Below are 27,986 nucleotides of genomic sequence, written 5' to 3' on the forward strand. Positions count from 1 at the left end.
GCCCCGCCTCCAGTCGGCGGCCACGTGGGGGGCGCCGTTGCTTAGCGACGCGGCAGCGCGCGCGGCGCCCGGGCCGTTACGACCGTTAGGGTCTGAGGGGGGCGGCCGGGGGCAGCCAGTGCCGGTGCGCAGCGCCAGGTGCCTGGTGCCGCAGGGGCAGTCCCGGGATGGAACTCGGGGAGGGGGGGGGGGGGGGGGGGAAAGGCCCCGGGCTGCGTTTACATGGAGCCGGGGGCAGCGGCTGTGGGTGGGGGCCGCAGGTGAGGGCGCTCAGGGCAGCTGAGGTGCACCTGGGGGCCTGTCTGGGCGCCCACCCTGACAGCCCGCCGCTGGCGGTGACTGCCCAGCCGCCGCCTCCCGGCCTACCGGTACCGCCTTATTTCCGAGCAGTTTCTTAATGCTACGTGCCCAAACAATGAGCGGGGACACGCGCAACTAAGCACATTTCTCTAAAGTGCTTAGTGTAATTGATCTATCATTCGAACGGTTAACAACTAAAGCAGTGTTAAATCTGAATAGCTTTCCTCTATTAACTGCCCGATTAAATTAGCTATAATAAAATACGAAGAGTAATGCCGTATCCACTGTTTGGGACCTGAGTCAATACTTCTTAAAAATCCTAATTTAATTCTGGCATTGATGACTAATGTATGTCTGTTTGTTGTTAGTAGATCTGAATGGAGTCTCAATATCTGAAGAGATGCCTGGGAAGTTGCCTGACAAAGGGACTGGCAGAGGTTGTAGAGCATCGCCCAGCAGACCCGATAGAGTACCTGGCACATTGGATTTATAATTACAAGAGAATCTTAGATGAAGAAAAAAAGGTGGATATATAGTGGATAAATAGTAAATGAAATGAAGAATATCAGATTGTGTCTGGAGATAACTCACAGAAAATTTAAGAAATTTTGTAATATAAGTTATGGGAAAGATGTTGAACAAATATTTCATGGCAATATAATTGGTGGCTCGTTAATCTCTATGTTGTTTTAACTGATTCCATGTTACCTTTGAAACAGAGAATGCAGGAGAGGATTGAGCTGGAAAAAGAACGGGAGGCAGCCCTGGAAGAACTTGAAATGTTAAGAAAAATGAAGGAGGAAGAGCTAATGATTCAGCAGAAACTCGAAGAACAACGTCAGGTTAATAATATTAATAATAGATAGTTATAAAAGCATATGATGGTGTAGAAACTTGTAGTATTCAGTATGTTTTTATTCTCTGTATACGGATTTTGAGAAAAAGGTAACATAAAACAAGTATTTAAACCTCACTTTTCTAAGTAATAAATGAAACAACCTGTCAGCAAGTGGGAAGAAAAACTTACCTACGATGTGGTAAGATGTTACCAAAAAAATGAAGGAATGTAAAGAGGAAATGCCTTAAAACTTACGTGACAAATGACTTAAAATAAGTAGACTGTCTTCTGTAGTTCGTTACAAACAAGAGGTGGTGTAAATAAAGCTAGAATTCAGTACAAAAACTTTTGACAAGCTTGCAAGGAGGCCTAGGAGTAATAAGCACTCAAAGATATTTCAATGTAAGGCAAAAAAAGGTAATGAGAATGTATACACAATTATTGATTCCTGAAAATAGTTGGGAATCAATTAATTAATATTGGATATTTAAGCAGCAGAGGGCCCTGATTCTGTCCTTAGCTATTTGAGCATTCTGCTGACATAGTAGTTTAAATGCTATACTATGTGATACTATGTGGACATGAAATATGAGAACTAAAGATGACATCTGTGTTTGAAGTTGTCCTTCGTGGATGAGGGTTGTGAATATGACCATCCGTGTCAGCATGCATGCAAGAGCCTCAGTTGTGCATGCTGCTGTAATTAATGTAGATAGTATTTACTGGATTTTTTTTTAATTGTTTCACATGATCAAATCAAAAGTGTGATTTAAAATGTAAGCTGATCATATTAAGCACAGTTCTGGTGTAAGATGAGTTCAATCTATTTCACTTGCACTTTTTTAAAATATGGAATTTACAATTTTAGATACCAAAAGTGTTGTGCTAAGTGAGTAAAGTTAAATAGTATTTCCAACTGAAAAATGTAAAGGTTGATGAAGATGGTTAATCTAAATAGCTTATCATTTTTATTCATAAATTTGAGTCTATATGATTCATCTGTGAGATTAAGTCAGATGATATTGAGAGGACTTTATATTATTAACATAAAAGGGTGTTTCATGCTTTTTTTTTTTAATATTTCAACCATGAAATACATTGGAAGCAATGGGGTGGGGAAAATGGACATGCACTTTTTTCCTTCTAATTTGTCCCTTCATTAAATGACCACAGAGGCAGCTGGAAGAAGAACGGGCGAAGCTAGAGCTGCAGAATGAAGAAGACAAGATGCAGTTGCAGCAGAAGGATCAAGAGGTCTAAAACAAAGCTTAATCAAGTGTTTAAAAATGTTGTTAATCAGATGTCTTTTCTAGATGCAGTCACTAAAGACAAAACACAAGGCAGAAACCCAGTGTTGTTATATTAAAACAAATTAAAAAGAAAAAAAGTGAAAACTGGGAAAGAATGTCCAACCCCTTGTTTCCAGTCTGTGTTTTATACTTGAATTTTCGTTTGTTGTGTTAGGTTTCTTTAGTTTATGTTCAGAACAGAGCATAAATTTATTGCAAAATCTGGCTTAATTTGTATGAGAAAATGTTATAACATAAACACGTCTAACTTAAAGATTTATACAAGTATGTTTTACTGTGTGGCAATGCCAAGTCATTTGCTGTACCTGGAAAAGGGACTATGGCTGGAATTGAGATGTCTTTTAATTCTAATATCCTTGTGGTTCCCAGGAATTTATGCTAACAGGAGTGTGTATATGGTGGTCCACATAAATATATTGTCATATAATGCTATTTCAGTAAAAAATCTAGACTGATAATTGCCATAGCTAACTCAGTAAAGCTTTAAAATCTGAAACACTTCTTAAATTTATATGGACCACAATATTTTAGAGATATGCATGTTTTTAGAGCACTGTTGAAATACTGATGGTGTGCAATTGTAGAAAAATGACTGTGAACGTGACAGGAAAAAATGAATATGGAGAAATTTAAACCAACAATTCCTGTTATTTACAAATGATAAAAATAGTATAGACAAGTATGGAATGACCCCATTGACTAACACATTTGTGTAGCATGCATCCGAAATATTCTTTTTATATTAATACATAAAGTCATTTTAGCATATCTGAAGTATTCACTGTAGATAATTACTCATGACATGGAATACTTTTAACTGAAAACACATTTTCATTACCACAGGAAACTGAAAAGACAATTGCTGAACTTACAGATAGAATGGGAGCACCTAATTTAACCGCAGTTGAGGAGCTAGACGAGGGTGGACAGTTTGAGGTAAGTGTTTAGAAAGAATCAGGAGACTATAAATGATTATGTTTAAGGATTTGCTTATCTGTGTTGACTTACCAAAAGCTAAGACTGTTGTAGTTAAAGCTGTGCTGTTTCTCTCCTATGATCTTAAGGGATGGTATTTTGGCCATAGTATTTAAACTGTCCTTAGCCTGTTGTCTGTTTCATGTTAAGGCATTCTAAAAGTCACTCTGTGTTGGCTGACGAAATCCTCAAGATTTAAGATGCATGCCCTTTTGGATTCAGATGTGCTACAAATGGAAGTATGAATATTCTCAGAGTGGAGGCAGCCTTCTTTGGCCGTGTGAACAGATAGTTGTACAGGATATGCACTAAATCACGAAACATGACTCACTTTTGAGTGAAGTTATTTGTATTTTTCTGAGTGGTTCTGATTGTTGGTGCAGCAGAATGCAGTCTTGTGCAGAGATATCTGAGCAACTGTTTAAAGTAAAAGACCAGGTATTAAAAGTGCACAGTGCTTATTGTGGCGAAGACCCACTGAGATTCTGGTTGTCCGAGCCCCATGCCGGCATGACTACTGCTTTCAGTACTACAGCTGTGACTGAAGTGTGATATACACGCAACTTGCACACCTGTATTTTTGTTTTCTGTTTGTACTTACCCAGAGAACTGAGAGGACATCAGTCAACCTTCAGTATTGTAAGTCATGGCAGTACATATAACAGTTGATGCCAACTCATGTGAAATCTTCCACTTTATGTGCATTCACTGTAGAGAAAAATATTATGTCTGTCTTTTTTAGTTAGACTATTCCAAGTGGTGTTGAGATTTTGGTAGGTTTCCTTTTTTCTTTTTTAGCCTTACTGATTTGCTCACTTGGTTTCTGACATCAGTAGTATAATTTGAGCTCAGAACTTAAAATTGTGGTATTAATATGCTTTATGCTTAGGGTTATTTTAGTGAAAAACAGTATTATAAGTGTTTTCCAAATATAATTGTGAATATATCTATGACTATACTTAAGGCCAGGTTTTCGCGGCTTCCTTGATATTGCTAAGAGGTAAATCTGATGAGTTCTCAAGGTCTTGTCTAGTCCTGATTTTTATAATTTTCTGACAATGGAATATTAAAAACTATTCATGAGGCTCCAGGCATATTTTATGTGTCCTTAAATAAGTGAATTGCAAAACCAGAAGTGCAAAACCAGAAGTGCAAATGAGTACTAAACTGACTTGCTTCTTCTTGTATGTATCATTTTCAAAGTTTTCATGCCTAACATGGTTTAAAGTTGGATTATGTAGTCCTTTGATGATGTTATTTCAGCTTTTCCAGTGATACATTTGTTGTATTAAAATACAAATCAAGAACAGATATATAAAATGAAAAAATATACACCTGTACTGCTGAAACTGTTCTGTTCTCAGAATCATAATACTTCAACCAGACTTACTGGATCTTATAATAAAAGTCAGGTGATTGTTTAATCGTTTTTTGTTGTTGTTGTTGTTGTTTTGTTTTTTTTTTTTTTGACAAAATCCAGTTAATGTTAGCAACCAATAGACTGATAGAACTTTTTGTGTTCTTTTTAGACTGCAACAGATGTCATGGCAGAACCAGAGGAAGAAAATTCCCAACCAATCTGAAAGCAGTAAATATATTTTCTATTCATTGCTTGCTGATCAACTTTCTATTAATTGAAGCGCAATGCCTTAATTTATGTATTTTATATATAGAACTGATTTGCATACCTGTTATTTGAATTTCCTTGCTTTCTGGGTATATGAAGTCTGTTGGTTCTGGCATGCCATGCTACCCTTTTGCTCTTAAACTGCAGTAGCTGTCATAGATGACTTGAAGGAATAAAACTGGAGTTGTGATGAAAGCAGTAAATGTATTTTTTACTTACTGCCCACTGATTCTTGGAGAGTAACAACCTAAAATGGATTTTATAGATATAATTCATGTATCAAGGGTGTTTTGGAGTAAGGGCAACGATATGCTAATTTGAATCAATAATAAAAAAAGCAAAAGATCAAAGAAAGTTTACAAGAATTTGAAAGGTTTCTGATATTAAGAAAGGATATAGATAGATAGATAGATATAGATATAGATATAGATATCTATCTATCTATCTATATATATATATGTCAGGAGATGGAGAGAGAGTTCTATACATCAGACTAAATGCAAGAATTTAGTCAGAAGATTTATGCCATCTAGAAGTAACCTTCTCACTCAGTAGACAGGTGTACTAAAAATCCATCTGTGTCTAACATAGAAATCATGAGGTACTTTTTGTAACTGTAGGTGTTTGCTCTGGAGTTCAGATAAACCTTTCTGGTTATTGTGTGATATTAGGTGAGCTACAAGTGTCTACATGTCCGTTTGGTTAATTGGATATTAAAATAATCTTCTGCATTTGTCTTGAATTTGCAAGTTAATAAACTATGTCTGTGTTGATTATCTTTGCTAAATACCGTTATTGGTTTTCAAAGCTCCACATCTAAAAATTTGGAAGAATATTTAATATTTTCCATATCTATTTAAAAATCAGTTTTATATCCCTTAAAGATTGAATTAATTCTTATCACAATTTTCTGTAATCACCAATACCTTGGTACAGGTCACAATGAGTGTTTCATTTCTATTTATTATAAATGGAAAACATACCAGCCTTGAGAAATCCTCTGCTTCTTGGTTAAAAAGTATCTTCATATCTCAGTGTCTTCTAATAACATGGGTTACTGGACAATTAACATTAGGGTATTGCCAATATTGTATGATGGGATACTCTTTGTTACAAATTCAGTGCATAGTTAATGTATTTGCCATTCCAAGTGTGGGATGAAAGAATTGTTTGGGAAGTTTCACTTTAATTAATTTATATTATAGCTAGCTTTAAGATTTTTCTCTTTGGAAAATGTTAAAAATAGGTATACGCAATAGGCAAAGGTCAGTCATGTAATAAATAAGGTCAATCGTGTAATAAGTATTTTTCTGCTCTGAGTAACTGTTCTGTTCATGTAGCTCATACTAGGCAGAATCCTATCAATTTTTAAAAAGGTGTGCACTGTTATTTTTAATATAGTAATATATAGTTTTTTCCTTACGTATAATAAAGTTGTTGGCCATTATTAAAAAAATGCTATCACCCTCTTTGTTGTCACATTGATTTGTATTGATTGCAGATGCTACTGACTGTTTATCTGCCTTTTACGACATATATTTTCCCAAGAGGGAAAAATGGAATTTCCCAGGTGTAAATATTTACAAATGTTGATTTAATTTTACAAACCTAACAAAAATTAAACAAATTTAACCAAAAATCTTGTTATTTAGATATGTTGATTATGAAAATTTCAGCCTTCACATTTAGGTAGGACATATGCTTAAGATATAAGACAGGATTTTAAACATGCTAGTAAATAATTCTAATTACTAATTCCAACAAGTGACTTTCATTGTCTAGTTTTTCATAACACTTGTATCTTCCTTTGAGTTGGTTATATGTGTGTCCACTAGAGTGCATCCTTAAAAAAAAAAATAGAGGCGGCTGTGCCTGTTACGATCCATGATTATTTGTCATTTTGTTTCATCTTGTTTTAGTTGTGACTTTTTCTTTGTGATCTTTCCGTTGCTATTTCTCATTTTCTTTCTAGATAGCATTTGAATTTTCAAATGGAAACTTTTATCAGAAAATTCTTTTAGCAAGGGTCAAAATAAAAAGGCAGATTACAGTTTACTTATTCCTTTGTAGTTATATTAATCTGATCATGTACATAAAGTATATAAGAAGAAATAAGGTGTTCAAATACCATTCAAGATAATTCCCATTGTTCAGAATCTGATGTGCACAGACCTAGTGCACTGATTGCCTCCTGCAGCTTCATAGGAATTCTTATCTTAGATACGGGATCAGAGGGTAAAGTATTGTTGGTTCAATACTGTCTTAAGATGCAAAACAGTTGTAGGTAACTTGGAAATCTTACTATAGTATACAACAGGGATGACTTCTGCTTAGTTGTCTAAGCTGGGAGGGAAATGAAGACAGCTTAAAATCATTGACTTCTCTTTCTGAACTTCAGTCTTTGGAGCATAGCTAGATTAGAGCTTGGAACAGGAGACAAGGAGGAAGATATTGTTCCATTGTTACCGCAGATGATGTGATTCCAGAAGTGGTAGTACTACTTAACTTTTGCATAAAATCTAAGGTTGTATAATGAAAAACAAAACAAATAAACAAACATAAACCCCTGCAATTACATAAGTTAAGCTACAGCTTTCTTTTCCATCAGAGGCAGATAATAGAAAATGTTGGTGAAAATAACTATTGACAGAAGATTACACAATTATAGTTTTTCATTTCTGCAGACCAGGAGCAGACTTTTTTGGGCCATTAAAAGACCCTTAGTACAGATCCTCCAGAGAATGTGCTGATAGTGATGTTCCCAATCACAGCTGTTCTCATTCCAGCAATACTCAAGCATAAGGATGCAAACAGATATGAAGCCCAAAATAGGACAAAATGAATCAGTTCAACTGCCAGTCAGTTTATAAAGATGGAAATTCAGCTCTGCAATGCAAGAAACTTCTCCTGGAAGGAAAAATATATTTTGCAGCAGGCACATTTTTATGTTATCATTTAACAGAGTAGGCTTTATTAAGTAAACAGTCCTCTTTCTTTTGATAGGTGGTTTTCCTTCATAGTCTAAAGAAACTGATCCTTTTGTAAGCAAGTGCTTTTCACAGCAACTTGCTAATGGCAGTGAGAGTTGGATGAATTAGTCAGGATTAAATGCAAAATTGATTTACTCTGAACTTTGCTAATACAGTTTACTTACATTTGAAGTCAGCTATTATTTGTTTTACCTCTGTGAAGTTTTCCTGTTCTTAGGTTAGATAAAGAACAGTGTTGTCTATTGACTGCAGCTAGAAGAGAGAGGCTAATCCTGATTTTATTGATATGGACTGATGCAAATTTTAAAATATCTTACCAGTTGTTTTATTATTTTAATTGAATTTATTTTGTTTTGTTTTGTTTTAGTTATTTTTTAGGTTTGTTTGGTTTCTGGCATTACCATTATCACTCATGCAGTCTTTGTGCTATGTACTTCTGTATTTGTTTCAATTCAGATGATGGAAGAAACTATACTATTATAAACTTTTACATAGATATTGTTGGGTTAGTACTAGTAGAAGAAAGGCAGGATAGAGGAAGATACCATTTGAGATGTCATAGTGTAGCGAACTTTTTTAAGAAGCAGAGGGCTCTGATCCAAGGAATTTGAGAGCTTTCAGTTGAATATCCAGCTTAAATACTGTGGATCTTCTCTGTTATCTTGTGTATTCATCATTATCATAAACCAAAATCAGTGTTTATTGTAGATCTGACTTGCTGAGGTTTACACCAATTTTTCTTTGAAATTATTCTAGAAGATGCTACGTCATGAACGATTATATCCATTAGGGCCCTTTATGGAGATGCTCAGTGCTTCCATTGTATGCTCAGTTATATGGCACCTAAAGTCAATGGCTATTTTGAAAAAAAAAATTGTGACAACTAGTTTCTTAGAGTAGTCCTTTGACTGTCTGAACATGAGTTCATGAGGTTGAGGTTAACAAACAAACAAACCAACAAAACCAAAAACAACAACAAAAACTGACTATATTAAGCCATTTGCCATTTTATTATTAATACCAACTGTGGTTGTATTATTAACCAAAAGTAGAGCAACAGACAAACAGTCAAGTAATTTAACAAGTAGAGAAGGCTCAGCATTGGTTTCTTGCTAGTTAATCTTATTCAAGCTGTTATTTATTAAAAAGGCTGTTTTGATGTTTCAGTAGTGACACAGAAACATATACTACACTAAAAATCAAAAGTATTCTTCCTCGTCAGTTTTGCATCTGGCATATTCTAAAATTTCAAACATACTTTAAACAACTATGTGAAGTTCAGGCTTGATTTAGAATAAACATTAAATAATTAGACATACCATATGAAAGTTATCTGAATTACCTTACTCTCTCTAAAGAATATTTAGAAGGTTTAGGAGTCCTTTAACAAACTCTCAGAAGGAGATTTTGCCACTTTCTGCATGTAGTCATTCCTGGATATAATAATTGGAGATGCTATTATTAAGGATTTTTTTTTCCCCATAATCTTGGGAAAGTGGGTGTGAAAAACATACTATTTTAGTTTGATGTAAACCCCATGGGTGTTAGAGTTCAGTAAATGTTTCTTTGGACAAAATAAATGATTTTACTCAGTGGCTTGTCTATAATGTAGATGTGATCTTGCAGATTCGAGGTAAGAACATTAGCTTTTTCTGGGGGAGGAGGAAGTATGTCTGAACTTTATCAAGTACTTTGGTTAGTCTACTTCTTTTTAATGAGCAGAATCAAATTTCCAGCTCTGTAATAAATAGAGCTTATTTCTTTGTTGTTGTTGATTGAAACAAATAAAGCAAAAAAAATATATATATATATATATATTGTTGTTGCACTGAGGAAGGAGTCTTTTAATGATCTCAATTTTGTTCTCACTAAATTTGCTGAAAAAGCTCTGGTTGAAATCATTAGTAAGAGGGTTGTGCTCTCTACTACTGTAAGCATGAATTCTACCCCTGAGAACTCATCTCTTACTTATTAAACTTTTATTATACCTAATTTTAGAATGAGAAAATTGATTGATTCAAACTATATGTAGAGGAAGACACTGCAGAAGAGAAAACACTCATTGTGGCAAGGAGGATGGGAGAGAGGGAACATTCTGACAATAAATTTTTCCCATTGCAGCAGCAGGGCACTGCAGCTCCCCTTTGCTCAGTTTCAAGTCACATTCCTGGGAGTGTGTTGGGCTTCTCCAATCATTCTGCTCCATTTCTACCCCACCTCCTGAATGTAGTTTCTTCCAGAAATGACTGGCTGCATGCAGACACACCTGTATTTGAGTCATTATTATCTTAAGCAATTTTGGTTTTGCCACTGATGTGTTTAGTAGATAAGTTTAAAAAATGCTATTTATTTAACCGATAATTGTAACCCTGGAAACAGGATCTGTTGTTTCATTGTAAACCTAGCTGCACTGAAAAGTTACCCTTAGGCATTGACAGCTGAAAATTTCTAAAGCTGGGACTGCTGTGAAGTTCTGAGGCAGCTGTTCTTCCACATTTTTTCAGTGCTCATATGTGTCTATATAAGTGGAGTCTATAGGAAAAATGTATGACTATTATTTTTCTCTATAGGGCTTGAGCTATGTGTTACTGTATTTGCTTGTATTTTAAAACTATTCAGGCAAGCTTCTCAACAAGAACTATAAGTCATCCTTGTGAAACATTGTTTATTCTTATCTCAATAGAGTGTGTTTCTAAAGACCCTAAATATATTTAGAATTGAGGTTTTCACCATTGCTCAGACCTAGGCCATTGGTAACATTCTCCTTACCCCTCTTTTGTGACCTGTTTTTTTTTTTTTTTGTATATATATATTATTTTTTTAGTCTATCACCTGGAAACTCATCACAGTTACATGATAAATGAACTTGTCCTAGAATATTTCTAAGCTTTGCTTGGCACAAAAAATCAGGAGAGTACAGACAGACCTGTATGTTCCTAAATATTTGGGCTGACTCTTGAAATACAGCGAAGTGTAGAATGGCAGTTTTCCATTTTTCTTAATTTTCTTCAAATGTTCTTCAAATGCCAAACAGCAGCTACAACTGTTGCCATGCTATTCTGTGACTACACAAAAGTTTCCACCTGTACACATAGAGGCTTTTGCGGCTGGCAGCAGTACACCAATACTATTTTTTTCTTTTATTTTGCGAAGACCATGTAAACTTTAAGAAAAAAGATCCACTGACTATTCTGTGTTTTGCTTTGCTTGGGAGGATAAGTAATTCAAATTTATTAAGATAAAATTTTATTACTTGTAGTATTTCAGTGTTGTGAACTGTAAATGTAAAACCTTCTGTTTTGAATAGGTTCAAATATATGTGAATTCAAAATCTGGAAATGAATTTTGAAATCTAATTTTCTCTCTGTGTAGAGAATACTTTATTGTCTAAGGAGATAGGTCTGTGCTTACTGAACTTATTGGCAGGACTCTCACTTGAGTCCTGGTAAAACATTTGTGCCAGTTGTGTGGGAATGTGTGCACATGTCTTAAAGATAATTACACATTGCAATCACTTTGCTGACCTTACTTCTAAAGACTTACAGAATCCCAGCGACACATTTTGTGGTGCTGCAAAGGTGGAGAGGTAGTAAAATAAAACTGATCACCCGAAAACCTCTGAATGCCTCATTCTCTGACCATTGCTGTTGGGATTCTAAGGCATTTATAGCAATTGGGAAGTAGTTAATAATAAACTCTAGTATGGGCATAGTATTAATTTTCTCATTAGCCAAGATTTCTAGAGGTACAGAAAAGAGCATGTCTTTGAGGAGTTGGTTTATGACGGATGCCATTTTCAGTATTAATTTGCAAAAGAAAATACCTTCTGCCTAGGAGACAGAATTAATGAATGATGTGAAATTGGGAATTTAAGTACTCCTAATACAAAACTATTTGTATGAAGAGCTGAAGGGATAAAAAGTCAAGAGAAGAGAAAATATTAGAAGAAGGAGATACACTTAAGAGCAGTTCTTGCAGTTGTTTACCACCAAGAACAACAACCCTTGTAGGGTAATGTTCAGCTTGGTAAAGAGTGTAGCTGCTATTTTTTTCCTTCTTCCCTGCCTACCAGAGCTGCAGGCTTCAGTTTCCTTTTACAGGGCTATAGTCTGCTTCCTTGAGAAGTTGTAGTGTCACTGGTCTGTTGTGTGGAGTAATGTGATTTTGGAGTAAAGTGATGAGCATAAACTGAATGCATTGCAGAAATTAAAAAAAAAAATCAATCCTTAAGAACAACATTCTGAAGTTTATAGTCTTAATTTACATTGTGAACACTAACACCAGATTATAGTCTTATTTTGTTGTTGTTAGTTTTGGTCCTTGTATGTTTCAGACCAACAGGAAAGGTGTGACATTCGTAGGCATTTCTCTTTGTTAAAAATGTTCCTGTTGTTAAGGATCAAAGCAAGAGGTCATTACACCTCACAAATCCCACTTTACTTTTCAGGCAGATGATTTAGCAGAAAGTAAAAATCAGTCCTCACAATAAATAAATAAATAAATAAATTTTTATACATCTTCTAGCAGAGGTGTCTGGGTTGGTTTAGCATTCTTTTGTTTTACTGTGTTTTCCAATAGGGAATGACTAGGATGTCAGTCACAACACGAGGAGTAAGAAACCACTGCATGCACATATTTTTGTAACTAATAATTTTGCAAAGATCAATAAATTACCCTTTTTCTTTTTTTATACTTTTCAACTTTGGTAATCCTACATGTGACTTAATAAAAATTTCTTTTTAAAAGGATATTAATGACACTTCACTTGTGATAAACATTCTGTTGCAAAAATAATGTCATGGAGAATAGGACTCAATTGTGCTGTTAGCACACCTATAGTTCAGAGCCTACTTCTTATAAGCACCTTCAGCTCATATATATCATTTCTGTGTATTGTCATGATTAAGTGCTTCCAATCAGCTTGTGATGAAAAAATACTTGTTTAGAAATGGAGAAAAAGGAGAAATTTCTCACGCTGTAGAAAAAAATGTATGCATATATATTTACATTTGATCATATTAAAAAAATGTAGACCTCTTAACCCTTGTCATTCCTTTCTAGTTGTCTATGAAACATTTTTTAGCCTAATTATTTTAATAATTTTTTGGAAAACAAAACATATGGGGGAGGTGGCTGGCTGATTCCTTGCACTGCACATCTTACAAGTTTTTGCTGCCATACCCCAGAGTTTCCTCTCAATACAGTATTTCAAAACTAATTCAAGAAATTGCAAGTCAACCTTTCTGGAATGCAATTTAAAATGCCAATAGCATATAGTAATAGATGTTGGGCTTTATTTGTCTTGTCTTGAGCAATCAATTTTATTTATTTATTTACAAATCTGAAATATACCGGAAAAAATTCTGAGACATTTAGTCTGCAAAACACTGGACATCATAACAAAACTTTGAGATGGCAACAATGTCTATAAGCCTGAAGATATTTTGGTGGTATTGAATTTTTCCATTCTATATTTCATCTATAAATAGTAGTCCATAGAAATTTTTATGTGCTCCAGTTACTGTATGTATTTTTGTCTAGTACCGTTTATGCTCTTGTGTTGGTTGATGTTACGTGCCCTTCATCCATTAATGTTCTCTGGTTAGGCACACATCTAAGAACATTTTGGCTGTGTGTTATTTAAGACTTGTTTATTTGAAACTGCTAAATGACTAGTTGGAGTGAAGTCTTTCAGACACAGATGAAAGATAATGATGTTTGCTGTCTGATAATGTATTTGTCCAGCTCAAGTATGTGAAATTGCTACCTGAATGGTAGCCTGGATGAACCAACTCGTGACAAGGTCAGGTTGGGGGTGTTTCTGGAAGATGGAACCAATCGGATTATGTACATAATCGGCACATCCCAGAGCACTGGTAGTGCATCTGAGCTCTGTAGCGATAATGGTGAGAGTATTTCTGAAAACTTGTGAATAACCACCTTGGATAGGAGTAATGACTAATGAAGTTGTTGGTTGTATGTTGTATCTTTTTCTCCAGATATCCACATAAGCTTAATTCTGGAGTTTACAGCATTGTGCAGTCATTTTCAGTCATGCAAAAATAAAGTAAAATTCTGCTGTGCATTATTGACTAGGTTAGTACTGAGTATACAAGTAAATGTATTTGTCTGGATCAAGCAGTTTCCAGTATGCAAATATTTTCATTGTGAGCATAAATGAGCTACATCTGCAAATACCGGCTGTGGGGACTTTGTAGGTCAGGCTGATGGTTGGACTTGATGATCTTGAAATTCTTTTCCAACATAGAGGATTCTATGATTCTATACACTGTGCATATAGGGCAGGTATATATGAAGATTTTTGAGTAGTAAATGATTAAGAAAAGTAATTTTAGTCCTATACCACATGAAAGAAAGGTCCTTTCTTGCACTACATACCTAGAAGAAATAAAAAGCATCTGAATTTAACCTAATGTTCCTTGTCAGGAAGCCAGCACTTAGGGATTCCACAACTGTGTTCCTGCAAATAGGTTCCTGCAACCTCACTTCATGTACTAGAGTCAATATTTGTTTCAAAGTCCAAAGACCACCTGTACTGTAAACATCTATGAACCACTGCAGCAAAAACTGTTGGGTAATGGCTATTTGAATGTATCAGTCTGTTTCCTAAGGTACTGAGGAAATCCTAATGGTTTACATATATACACTAATAATGTCGTAAGACATGTAAATGCAGATTGTACAGATCCCAAGCTGCTGGAAGACTGCTGTGTTACCCTAGCCAAATTGTTTTTGAGATAAAGATCTGTGGCTGTAAAGGGATTTAGTCTGGACAGGTGATTAGACCTGTCATTAACAACAAGGAGTCCTAACTATTTGCTCAGAAAGGAATTGTGGTTCTGTATGTATCTGATGTATGATCACACCCCTTGCAATTGAACTTCAGGGTTGCGCTTTGTTACGCGGCAGGTGACAGTCATTCTCAACTGACCATGACAGCTGGAAAAAACATATAAGGAAAATACATAGATGGCTTCCTCTAAGGTTTGAGGGAGCCCATTTATAATTTAAGAATTTTCCATTCCTGTCCAGGACATAAATTTAGCAATGAATGGGTTAAATTATTAAATTTATCATAAATATCATAAGCAAAATCTGGAGTTATACAGTATCATGTTTGCAAACTAAAAAAAAGGCTTTTTGCAATGTGAGGTGAAGATGAAATAGGGCTCCATTCTATCTCATCATTTTTGGAGGACCCATAGAGAGTTTATGATTCTGTTCTGGCAGGGCTTCATATGAGGACATAACACAAGCAAATGCTTTAATAAGAAAAACTGACAAAGACAGAAGTATTATATACCAGGATGGTTTAATGCTGTTTAAGTAATAACATACTAAATAAATAAATAAATAGATAGATAGATAGATAGATAGATAGAAGATGTAAGTGAAACCCTAAATTTCAATTACTGTTGTTATTTTTCTACCTTTTCTGATTTACCAATTCTAATTTATGAAGATTGATTTAGAAAAAAACAAGCAATTTTTTGTTATATAACATGCAAGAAACTGAGGTGTCTGTCTAAGGGCTGTAAAAAATGCCTGACTTTGTAAACATGTACTCTATCTACAGACCCTTGAAGAATGATCTCAGGTTTTACACGTAAACAGCTAGGACTTTTATTAAAAATATCAACAGAAAACAAAGTAGTATTCAATTCTCCATAGTGGCACAGTTCTGGGAAAGTAATGCTCCTATTGAATTTGCAATCAAGACTACATTTGACTTTAATAAAAGCAAAATTTAATCTCCAAAGTAACTTTAATTATTTCATAAGAAGCACCTTAGAGTTGCTTGTTACTTAATGACATTATGCTGAACGTGCTTGTTACATGTTACTTAATGACATTATGCTGAGCAACCTGGTTAAGTTGGTCCTGTTGTGAGCAGAGTGTTGGACTAGAGACCTCAACCTTTCTGTGATTCAGTGATGTGTCAGAGTAGAAAAATCAAGGTCAAACAGGTGCAAAGAGGACAAGCACATGTGTGCAAAAATAATTATTTTCTTTCTTATTAATAGTGGAAGAACTTGAAAAGACCTCTTAGGAAGTAGGGAGGAAGGTAGATGGGAGACACAGCAGAGAATCTCTGAAGCTGAAATAACTGTGGAATAAGTCAGATAGAATGCACAGTAAGAATTTACTGTGAATTGGTATTCACTCAAAAATTTAGAAAGCTCAAGGATGAAAACGAAAATGAATTGCTCATGATAGTGTGCAGAGTTTGCAGGAGGTCCTGGACCCCAGAGTGAGAAGGAGAAAGGTGGTATGAAAGAATAAATGCTAGGTGATAAACATTCATCACAGCATACATAACATTTCCTTTCTTTGTGCAATCACAATCTGTTTTTTGCTGTTGTTGTTTTATTTTTCTGTCCCATAATATTTGATTTTGCCCTGAATGGATATGGGTCAGTGAAATTTTACACCTGCATGTCTGAGAGGCCTTGAGCCAGAATTTTCAGGTAATAATAAGTAAAGGTGAGAGTTTTGAAGCAGGTGGGAGTTCTGTGTTGAGTTCCTGATATACAGGCTCTATTGCTTTGCTTGTCATTCTTCATGCAAAAGAAATAAACCCAACTAAACAAATCTTCCTTATGGTAACTTCAAAAACAAAATATCCCCCCCCAGCTTGCCTAAAACAAAATATAAAAGATAAATCAAATCTTTTTATCAACAAATCAAAAAGCCCTCAAAGACATCTCATGATGCTTCCGTAATGTAATGCTTATTTCTAATAGGAAAAAAAGATGACCTACACTACCTTCTTGAAAGCACACTGTTTGTATTAATCTTAAATAATTATTCTAAACAGCACTGATAAAACTGGTATTAGAATTATTTCCTCAATTAGAAGATATATTTCTACATTTTCCACATAAGTGGAATTTATTTCTACATGTTCCACATATGTTAGGAGTAATTTCCTTGCATGTTTCTGTAAAGTGACAATAAAATAGCAAGATAAGAAACTTTACTGTTAGTCTGTTAAACAGTTAACATCTTATCTGAATATAAAGTTGAGAGAACAAAATAAAAGTATTTGGGAAAACACTCTCATATGTGTTATTCATATTTATGAGGTATTCTTGTGTATTGGTAAAAGTTAAGCATGAGTTTGGGTCCTTTAATGATAACAGAAGTGTAGTTAACATGAAGTGTATGGTCTCTACAAATTGATTTGTTTTTCAGTGCTTTTGAAAGTTGTGGTGAGAGAGCCAATTGCAAAGCTTAAGGAATGGTTTTCCTGTGACTGATTCTAATAATCTAGGAGATCTGAGGAGTTCTTGACATAATTTCCTCATTACTCAAAAGGAGTTACCTAAAAGTTGCTACTGCAGTGAAACAGTACAAGCAGTTTAAACCTGTACTGCTTCACCTGTACAGTGAAAATATTTTTTTGCATCCTTTACGTAAGGATGTCCAGCTCTTAAGGACAGCTACCTTCTTCCTTTCCCTTTTGTTGTGGTAGTTTGGAAGTGTTTTATATCTAAGCGTATTTTTCATTTCTACAGATATTATTCATCCATGTAGGCTCCATTCTCAGTGTTTTATAACATAAATAGGACATCAGAAGTGATATGTAGGGAGAAAGAAAAGAGTAAAAAGAGTAAGCAAAGGGGGGGAAAAATAAAAAAAGAAACGTGTCTTAAATAACCAAAAGGATATAAGTAGGACAAGATGAGGGGAGGGGAACAAAGGATAAAAGTTGATAAGGGCAGGAAAGAAGAAGGTGAGCAAGTAAAAGGAACTAATGAGACTATGTCATGAAAGGTCTAGGGTTAAGGCGATTTATCAGTCATATCTGTCTAGAGAATCTGCAACATTGATAGCAGTCATTCATAAAATTCTGTTCTAAGTTACTTCTTGTTCACTTTGTTACTTCCAGGGCTTTCTCAAGGCTGCCATAAAACCATGCCTTCAGACAGCTGACAAATGTTTTATGAACTAGAAGAGGGGTAGTTTTGCAGATCTGCCATGAGTAAAAGTAACAAGAACATGGAATGGTTCCAAACAGATTACAATTAGTAGAAAGAGTTGCACTGCTATTCCAGTGGTTGGGATTGTCATTACTGTCAACATGAATAAATACTGAGAGTATTAGACAGTGTAACTTTTACTATTGTCTTGTCTTTAGCCTCATTTCAAAGCAAAGCAGTCATTTAGCCTCATTTCAAAGCAAAGTCAAAGCTTCAGAGGATTTTGCCTCTAGGTATCTTTTGAGTAAAGGTGACAGATTATAGTCTAAATGTACCTAAAATGATGCAGAGAAACTAACTTTCTTAGGGCTCAGTACCACAAAGCTGTTGAGTTTTGCAGTAAAGTTAATAGAAATTCTGGAAGCCTGTTACACTGATAGATGAGTTGCTATCTTTAAAAGGGAATAGGGAAAAATGCTTATATCAATCATTATTTTACTATCTTTTTTTTTTTTTTTTTCTTTTTTTTTTTTTGGCATAGGCAGGAGATCTACACATGATGATAGAACACTATCTTACCTTTTTACAAATATTTAACAAGTCAAATTGTCTGCGAAGAGAAGCCAAATTAAACATTACCTAACCCTACACTGGTTTAGAGTCCTGGAAGATGTCCTGGAAAACAACATGCTGAGGTGCTTCATGGCCATAAAGCAAATGTGTTGCTTTTGATAGTAAAACCACACCTGGAAGCAGTTCAAACTGGAGGTTTTACACAAGTTATGTGAAATGCAGCTGTGCAGCATTTCTAAAATACTATTAGCAGTGAGGCTATTGTCATGAAGGGTGACCTTCCATAGGTCTCAAGGACAAATGCATTTAACTAGGCAGAAAAGAGTTCAATAGGAAGAACTGCAAAGGCAAAATAAACAGTGGGACTGCAAACTCATTACTTGTGTGTCAAATTACTTGCACTCTTCAGCATTTTAAGAACTTGTGATTTTTATTTTTAAATAAGGTAATATGAGAGGAATAAGGTTATGTGAGAGGCCAGTTTCTACATTTTGCTTAAGTGTTACCTGAAAAAAAAAAAGTCTAGTCCCAAACTACATTTTCTGTTCTTAAGTGGCATTGAAAAACAAGAAAAAGCAAAAACAGAAGCAAGAGAGAGTGGAAGTTACAGAATGACCATTCAGTCTTGTCTACTTTTGCTGGAGGATTACTCATAGAATTAGAAAGAGAACTCTTATGTGTACAAAATGAGGTTTTGTCAGAGCTGTTTCATCCGTTCCCCTCATGTCTTTCTGTGTTTCCATGGAGAAAGGCATTTGCATTTAAGAATGAATGAATCTCACCAACATTATTTTACTTTAAAAGTTAATATAATTTTTCAATGTTACTGATTAACTAGAGTTAATCTAAGTAGTTACTCTTTGGTCTTTTTTTCTTTTTTTCTTTTTTTTTTTAATTCCATTTTTCTAGGTGTTATTAATGCAGAATTTATTCAGACAGATAGAATCCTAGTGTCAGTGGGGTGATGACAGTTTACTCCAGAGAAAGCTATGCCTCATAACATGTCTGATATGTGAATTCTGCATTATTAAGTTAAACCAGTGCTTTTCATTCTCTGGCATGAATTCTGTGCGAAAGAATACCAAGAGGTTGTTTTTTTGAAACAAACTATTCCATGTCAATGATCATTAGAAGGGGGCCAGTGCTACAGCAGATTACTGGGGAACATTCACAGAAGTTGATCATCATTTTCAGGAATGTTGGTAGAAAGTAAAAAATTCCAATGAATTCTTACGTTAATATGTAGCAATGCAGAAATTTGAATCCAAGGGACTAGTCATTTAGAATAATACTGACAAAGAGTTTGAAGTGAACTAAATTTTTAAACTGAAGAACAGTAAGGATGTCAGTGCTCTCAAAATTGCAGGGGCTATGGTACAAGCAGCATGTCATTTGTTCCAATCCAACTATCAGGTACTTTAACATCTGAGTGAATGATTAAGAGAGTATGATTCTGTGTTCATTGAAGTAAAGGGAGAATTTGATTTTGGTAGATCAATGGTTCGGTCTGAGGTTGAGACTAGAATGATATCTGTAAATGAATTAAGAGTAGTTAAACTTTTTTTTTTTTTTCTTTTGTTTTGCTTTGTTTGTTTTGTTTTAATGATGCTGGGCATTTTCTGTGTCTGCCTCATGTAGATATTTACACTTTTTTTTTTTTTTTTGTATACAAGCTTACACAAAATGCTCTCTGTGTTCATACCTGTCATACCATCAGCATATTCCAAATATTAGCCATCTGACTGAAGACATTTTCAGTAGCTGAAACGAATACTGAGTACCCAATTGTGGCAGTTAGTGTATTTCTGTGGGTTACAGAATGTAATATGAGAATATGATTCTCGAAAGTCAAGCTGGATCTTAATTAACAGAAAAGAGAACAAATGAAAAGGAAGGCTAAAGTTGAAGGCAGAGGTGTGCATAAAGGAGAAATGTGTCATGTGCTATATCTTATCAGGTGTCTCTTGTCTCAAATGTGCAAGAGTAATGTATGAAAAGGAAAAAAATATTTCAGGAGAGAATGCTACATTTCAAGAGATGAAAAGGGAACAGTAAAATACAGTTGCATGATGCAGAACAAACTTCTCCCAGTCTTCTGCTACATAAGGCGTGCATTTACAGATCTTTCATCTATCCCTGTAAAACCACAACACACGGTTGGAAACACAACACAGATCCCAGAACAAGGGGAGACACAAACTGAAGAAGCAGCTAAACTGAACTGTCACCAGTACTCCTGGATTACTTCATTTTCATTAGAGTTCCTATGGTATCCAATCTTGTATAGGTTGAATCTAGAATGTTGCCAAGAACAAAGTTAATTAGTGAAATATCCCCAAATTAACTTACTCCCCTACCAAGAAATGGGCTCTTCCATTTTCCTCACATGATTATCTGGGCACTTTCACTTTTCCATATATAGGAGCAGCCCAGAGACTGACAGATCAGGCTAGGTAGGGATACAGACTTCAGACACATGCATACTCCTTGCATGCACGCACAGATACCAGCCCATTTCAGAATCACACGCTGAATTCAAGTTAGTGTTACAGGTAGTGAGTGAAGACGGTGACAGTCCTGCTAATAAAGAACCTTCATCTTTAACAGAAGGCACTAAGGCTAGAACTCTTCAACCACATTTTAAAATAATCCACCTGGAAAAGCATCACAACCATGAATGGACCAGTGGATGGTTTATGTGACTACACGCTGGATGATGAAGGGGCTTTCATGTTCACATCGGAGTCAGTAGGAGAAGGGCATCCAGGTAAGAAGCCCACTGTGGCAAATACATAAAAGAAAAAATATTTTCATGTTAAACATTTTAAAAGCCTGAAGAAGTATTAAAAAGAAGTTTTGGAAGCCGGAGGAAGTTTTAAAAGCCTGTTTGTTAGTCTTATAGAAAGTCTTTGTAACAGAGTGATTTTAACGTTATTTCCATTGGACCTTTTCTACATAGTGTATAGAAGTGCTATAGCTAGCAGTAACTGCTATAATAGAGAACTGCTACAACTAGGGTGCTTCCAGCAGGACTTCATGTGCCTTTGCTGGGTGTGTGTTACAGTGGGGAGGGCAATGGTACATGGTTGCTACTCCTTCTTTATCATCTGATTTTAATTTTTTTTTCAGTAGTACTGTGGAGACAGTTCTGTATCTGACAGTTCTGTATCTCTGGTAGACTAGAATTTCACATATGGATAAGAGTGCATAGCTTCCTTCTCAAGTTCCATATCACTAGGGGTCCTTATATATATATGCTATGCTCTAAAACTGTCACCTATGACAGGAATATCTATGAGCAGGCTATTTTAAAGCATTTAAAAATCAGTGGTCCCAGCAGCTGCATGTGGCAGAGTTACTGATAGATTTTCCCCCATTTCATCATCTGTGTATAAATGCAATGTATGGAATTGCTTAAGCAAACAGCAGACAGTTATTTGCTAAAATTTATGTATGGTCAGCAGAGCTGAGTTTGATTTTATGGAAAACAAATATTCATCTACCCTAAGCATGTACCTTATGTCAACAAGTGTTCCCCCAAATGAATCCAAGGGACAATAAACTCTTTGATGTCCTGAAAAGTGTATTTATTTTAGAACACAACTTGGCATCCTGTACCTTTTGCAAGGTTTTTTTTCAGATATGGACTCATGTAATGTAAGTAAAACATAAATGGTGGATGACAGAGAACAGAAAGTTCAAAAGTGAGAATTTTATATCGATAGTTCTGGTACTCCTCTGTATTACGAACTTTTTAGTGCAGGTCAAATCCATGGCTGATGCAATTGAGTCCATTGCTGTCAATTTCAAGGCAGCTACATCAGGTTAAGCCAGTTGGGGTTCTTTCTGATGTAACACCATCAGAAAATGACAACCATATTCAGTCCTTGGGATGTAGGTCCCGTCTCAAATTTGTGTATAATTACATCCAGCAGCTGTAGAACAACATACTTTCATAGAAAAAATAATGTTATCCTGTAAGGTGATTTTAAATTGAGCAATGATATTTCTGAAGATGACAGGACGCAACTGATACTACTCCCATCATTTTCTAATCCCCTTGGGGCAGTAATAGAGAAATCTCCGAACAGGAAAAGATATAATCGAACCTAGCTAAAACCAGGTTTAGCTTTGTCCCTTAGTTTCCTTTTCTTAACCGGTTCTCTTTTTGTTTTGTTTCTTGTTTTAGAATTTGACCTACTTTTCAGTTGTTATTCACATTGCCTTCTTTATTTCCAAAAACTCTATGGGCTCTTGGTAAGCCTTCTTTTATGTCCTATGAGCATTGTCCATCTCTGAAATGGATATACATTTGAGAAAATGTTATCACTTGTTAGATTTGTCTGCAGCATCTCATCTGGCAGAGCATGCCAGATCTCTGGGTATTTTGAGATTTATAGACCCAAGAGATTTGTTGAGGGAGTGGAAAGTTGAAATTTATTGGACTTTTTCAATTCTGTGATGCTTGTATTTTTCTAAGCAACATAGGTCTTGATATAGAATACTGAAAACCCAAGCACCCATGTCAAAAGAAAGAACCAGATTTGCCCAGTGAAGTGAGAACAGGATGACAGTAAATAATTCTGTCTGGGTGGTCCTGCAAATTCTTTTTCCTGAACACAGTCCAGCAAAAGGTCTTAATGGTCTCAGAGAGGTGTCTAGTTTCTGACAGCAAATTGTCCTTTACTTCTGGCCAATCCACCTTTTTCCTGGCTATGGTTTTACTCTAGGGATGTAGACATGCCATTAGCTTTTTTTACCCAGGAAAACCTTGGCTGTTTCTTAAAACTGGGGCCAGCATCTGAGGCTCGGGCTAGTTGGGCTTCAGATGTTATCAGTAACACTAAACTTCTATTGTGAGTTGTGAGCTCCTCTGTTTCATATCAAATGGATAATTTGCGCGTTCTTGATTACTTCCCTTCTGTATGCGATAGTATAATTTTGCTAGAGGGCATTATGTGAAGTAAAGATCCTGAACCAGATCCTTGTCTGGTGGAAATTTGAATTGTTCTGATTATATTAGTTTGGGATTGAATGCACTCGTGCAGTCTTCCTTCATAATAAACAAAGCAGGGGAAATTATATACTTATTTATTTGGGTATATAGAAAGCCACCTTATATCTGTGCAGTGCTTTAAAGCTTTGTGTAATTAAGAAGCTCAGATTCCATAGAGGCAAGTAATAGCTGGCAGTAATTACCATATAGGCATTACCTATGCTCTCCAAAGAAACCCAGAAAACTCTGTTTATCCCATCTTCTCAGTCCCACTTCTTCAAAACAATGTGGGTAAAAAGTTTTGGACTCCCTTCCAGAAGGTCTTTAAACCTGGCGTCTAGTAGGGTGATTTCCAAACTCTCCAAGGACTTATATAATACCTCCTCCTTTTTAATGTAATAAAAACACATGAATAACATGATTTTTTCCTAGCTTTTTTTTTTTTTTGTCATTGCTCCATTTTCCTCCATCCAGAAATGTCTGTCCATGCTGCACAGTGGTTTCATCGTGCTTTGAAAGACATTGTGTGTTACTGTGACCCACAGTGTCTTACAGGCGCCAAACTGCTTAGAATTAAATCCTTCCCCTTTCTGGTGTGGCATCAGGTGGGCTTCCCTGCAAACCGAATGTCATTCAGTTTTCCAGTAAGTATCAAGGAATCTCTTTAAAGTATCAAGGAATCTCTTTAAAGTATGGGAAAAAAACATCTGCCAAAAGCACCTTCAGACTTCCAACTGTGTTAAAAACATGCTAATCTTCTGGAGGTCCACAGAAGAAAAATTACACCCACACACTCCCAAGAAAGCAAACCAGAACAAAAACCAAAAACAGAATATACAGATCTTCCAAGCCAGTTGATGCTTGCATGTCTGATGTCTAACATTATATACACCTAATATATGTAATTGTTCTGTAAACTGCACAAAGAGGACATGTAAGATAAGCTGATTAAACAGTGCAGTGTTAACACTGAAGTACCACTGCCATTTTCAAGTAGCACTCCTGAAGAGTGCTTTTAAATAGCACTCATTTTAAATAGGAAAAATGTAATACAGCACAATTCAGTTATATTAAGGTTTTCCAGTGAAACTTTTTTTTTGGTGGAATGTTTATTTTCTGATGAAGTGTTCAAGATAAGTAACTATAGTTACTAACTGTTCATTTTTCATCGTTCATAAGAAAACTGAGAAATGCTCATTTTCTCATATTTTGAATGCACAATTTCACCTCCAAGTTCTGTTGACATAAATAAGGTATCTTTAAAAACAGCACTACCCAAAGTGATTTTGACGCTCACAGGTTTTTAAGAAAATAAACTTTACCTTTTGAAATGTTTAATGTTTATTATAGTTACTGCATGATCAAAGTCAGAAGTGTGGTAGTACCTGTTTGTGGTTTCAAGGGGTGGAGCCTTTTGAATTAAATGTTTGTTTGTTACTGTTGTTCATAGATTTTATTTGTGATGAATGTGTGGGGAGATCCCACGAATTTGCAGATAGAACTGATTTTAGTTACAGAACATATAATTTTCAAGGATATAGCACTTCTAACTGTTATGCTGGTAATGTAGTCTAGAAACACATAATAAACCTACAATCAACTATGCAGAAAGATGCTTGAAGATCCTCCTGATTTGTGGAGATCACCTTTGTTGTTGAATACCTCCTTTAATTCATAATTTAACAACTTGGCATTTTAGTAGGGTTTATCATCAGCTCTCCTGGACTCATTCATTCCTTTTATAGTTAGCAGGAGATAGATTGCCATTTGGCATCTCTGCCATAAGGCTAGCTTTGTGGCATGGTTGGATTTCCTAATAAGAATTGATGGCTCTCTAATACTTTCCTGTTCATTCAATAAATCCTTAGATTAGACATTGCTTTTTCAATATTGTGAAATATTTTCTATTTTTCTATCAAAAAGTTAATAATAGACAGACATAGTTTGTTATATGTAGCAGCTACGAGAGAAATAGGACAGTCGAGATGAGGAATTTAAATAACGGAATGAAAGGCGCACAAAGCCTGCTAAGTATTGCTAAATATAGAAATGCCTGGTTTTATTTTTTACTAGAGACCTTTCCTAATAGACAGACCTTCAATATGATGCATTAAGCAGCTGATCATCCTGCTGGATTTCTCTTTCTGGTTTTGATACTTGTGTACGTATTTGTCAACAAAGGTGTCTAGTTGCACTAGGATTCAGATCTGGCACCAGCAATCAGATCATGCATGAATTATCAAACTCATTTGTCTGAGCCTATTTTAATCCAAAGTGGTTATTTTCAGTGATTGAAATTGTCACATAGACTTTAAAGACCAGAAGGTCTTCTGATGTATAATCCAGCCTGAACTTTATATGCAAGTAATGAAATTTCATGCAAGAATTCTTCAAACATGTGTATTAATTATGGCTGAGTTTCATTCGTACTTTTAAAAACATTTCTAATGTAAGTTTTGAAGGAATAAGGGATCCTGCAGAATTCTAGATGGAATAGACTTTTAAAATCTTCATCTTTCTCTCTATTTTCAAACTATCAAATGCAGTTACATTATTGCCTATCAGACAGAAACTTTTCCCTCAGTATACTATCTTTCAGGTTTTTAGAGACCAACCCAGTGCTGTTATTTCCTCAAGTAGGTTACCTTTCCTTCAGCCTTTCAAAACTAGACTGAGCTTGATTAATTTCATCCTTTAAGGCACACTTTTCCGATTTTGAGATGTTTTTCTCAGTCTGTCCTAAAAACTTTCCAATAACTTCTTATAAGTCCCCTTCAAATAAGGGGGCTTAAAAAAAAGATGGGCAGCAACTCTTTGATCAATCGAATAATGATAGGATGAAGGGGAAAGGTTTTAAACTAAAAGAGGGGGGATTTAGATTAGAGGTAAGGAGGAAATTCTTCACTCAGAGGGTGATGAGGCACTGGAACATGTTGCCCAGAGAGGTTGTGGATGCCCCATCCCTGGAGGTGTTCAAGACCAGAGGTTAGATGAGGCCCTGAGCAACATGATCTAGTGGGTGGCATCCCTGCCTATGGCAGGGCAGTTGGAACTAGGTGATCTGTGAGGTCCCTTCCAACCCAAGCCATTCTATGGTTCCATGATCTTTAAATGCCACCACCAAAATTAAGTATTCCTGGAGGAGTCTTGCTGGTGCTATTATATGGAGATTAATTCCATCTTTGTGGCTGACCCCTCATCTGGTTTACTATCATGAGCTTTTCAGAGTAACACTTCACTAAGATAAGAGTTCCAATTCTGTGAAAGACTATATTCTTTGTTCACAAATGTTTGATGTGCTAATTTGTCATGAGGGAAACAGAAGAGCTTTTTTTTTTTTTTTTTTTTTTTTTTAACCAATAACATGAAGGAGTGTAGAAGTGTAGATACTAATGATATACTTCAGGAAAAAAAAAAAAAAAAGGCATGGAAACATCTTGCTACATGCACTTTTTCATTTAACTGCCTATTAAAGCTCCCTTGAGAAATTTTCAGGGAAGTTTTAGGTAAGAAAGTAATATAAACCTGCAAAATCTATGTAAGGTTCTTTGTACTGGATAGGCGCCATAAAGAATGGGGACAAATCAGTAATGGGATTACTCATGTTCCTCTTGAGTGTTTTAAGAAGTCTGTATATAATAAATGATATATTACATACAGGGAACTTTTACTAGTATGGGACATTGACATCTAATGTAGATGAGACATGCCTCATGTAGGACAAGAACAGGGATAAATGTTTTCGTGCCATAGAAACTCTGCATGATGAAAAAAGGCTGTACAGAAGTCTTAATCAGTTGGAGTGTACATGCCCTGAGGTCATCCAGTCCCAATTGCTCTGCTGTCCCACCCAGGTAATCAAAAATTATTTATTTTCTTTTTTTTTTTTTCCTTGAAAATATGACTTTACTGTCTAGTACAAAATTGAAAATTTGAAGAGAGCAAGCAGAGATACATTTTAATCAAAGTCCTGCTACCTTTGTCCCCAGTCTTGCTATACAAGGTTCATTTGGAATTCCAACTAAATTGCAAGAATGGTATCTGATTCCTGTTTGGTAATAATTGTCCCAAATTTAGTAATCCACTTACAGTTCTCATGAGGCTGAATGTTCTACTGCAGGCTATGTTTGCTAAACATATTTTGTGTTCATTCTTTTCATATTGAAGTGGTTAATATGGGAGATGAGTGTCAGTCAGATTAGTTATCTAGTTTCTGATTTTGTCCCCTCTAAATGTACACCTTCCTCATGAGATAAAAGAATTTATTTTGACCTGAGATTAAATGTAGAAAAACTCAAATGACATACTGGTATAAAACATGGCTTTCTGACAGATTGGGTTGCAAATGGCAAGGAAGAAGATGTTTATTTTGCCATAGAGCATGTTATGGCAACACCTAAACATTGTATGCAATAATTGACATTGTATTTTTT

The 27,986-nt window shown here is 35.5% G+C and overlaps 2 protein-coding genes across 2 annotated transcripts in view; both read left to right on the plus strand.

Moving 5' to 3' along the window:
* DYDC1 (DPY30 domain containing 1) lies at positions 1-21,186 on the plus strand. Its single transcript, XM_068687908.1, has 7 exons — positions 1-138; positions 672-824; positions 1,020-1,142; positions 2,312-2,392; positions 3,292-3,384; positions 4,953-5,011; positions 18,526-21,186. The coding sequence occupies exons 2-6, from the start codon at positions 678-680 to the stop codon at positions 5,004-5,006; spliced, it is 498 nt and encodes a 165-aa protein (XP_068544009.1). The 5' UTR covers positions 1-138; positions 672-677; the 3' UTR covers positions 5,007-5,011; positions 18,526-21,186.
* Positions 21,007-27,986, plus strand: part of MAT1A (methionine adenosyltransferase 1A) — a 17,580-nt gene continuing 10,600 nt past the window's right edge. Inside the window, exon 1 of the mRNA XM_068687897.1 lies at positions 21,007-21,324. Within this exon, the coding sequence (XP_068543998.1) occupies positions 21,231-21,324 (94 nt within the window). The 5' untranslated portion in view covers positions 21,007-21,230. The remainder of the gene's footprint in view (positions 21,325-27,986) is intronic.

The sequence above is a fragment of the Anas acuta genome, chromosome 7, assembly GCF_963932015.1.
Source record: "Anas acuta chromosome 7, bAnaAcu1.1, whole genome shotgun sequence".
Taxonomy (NCBI): Eukaryota; Metazoa; Chordata; class Aves; order Anseriformes; family Anatidae; genus Anas; species Anas acuta.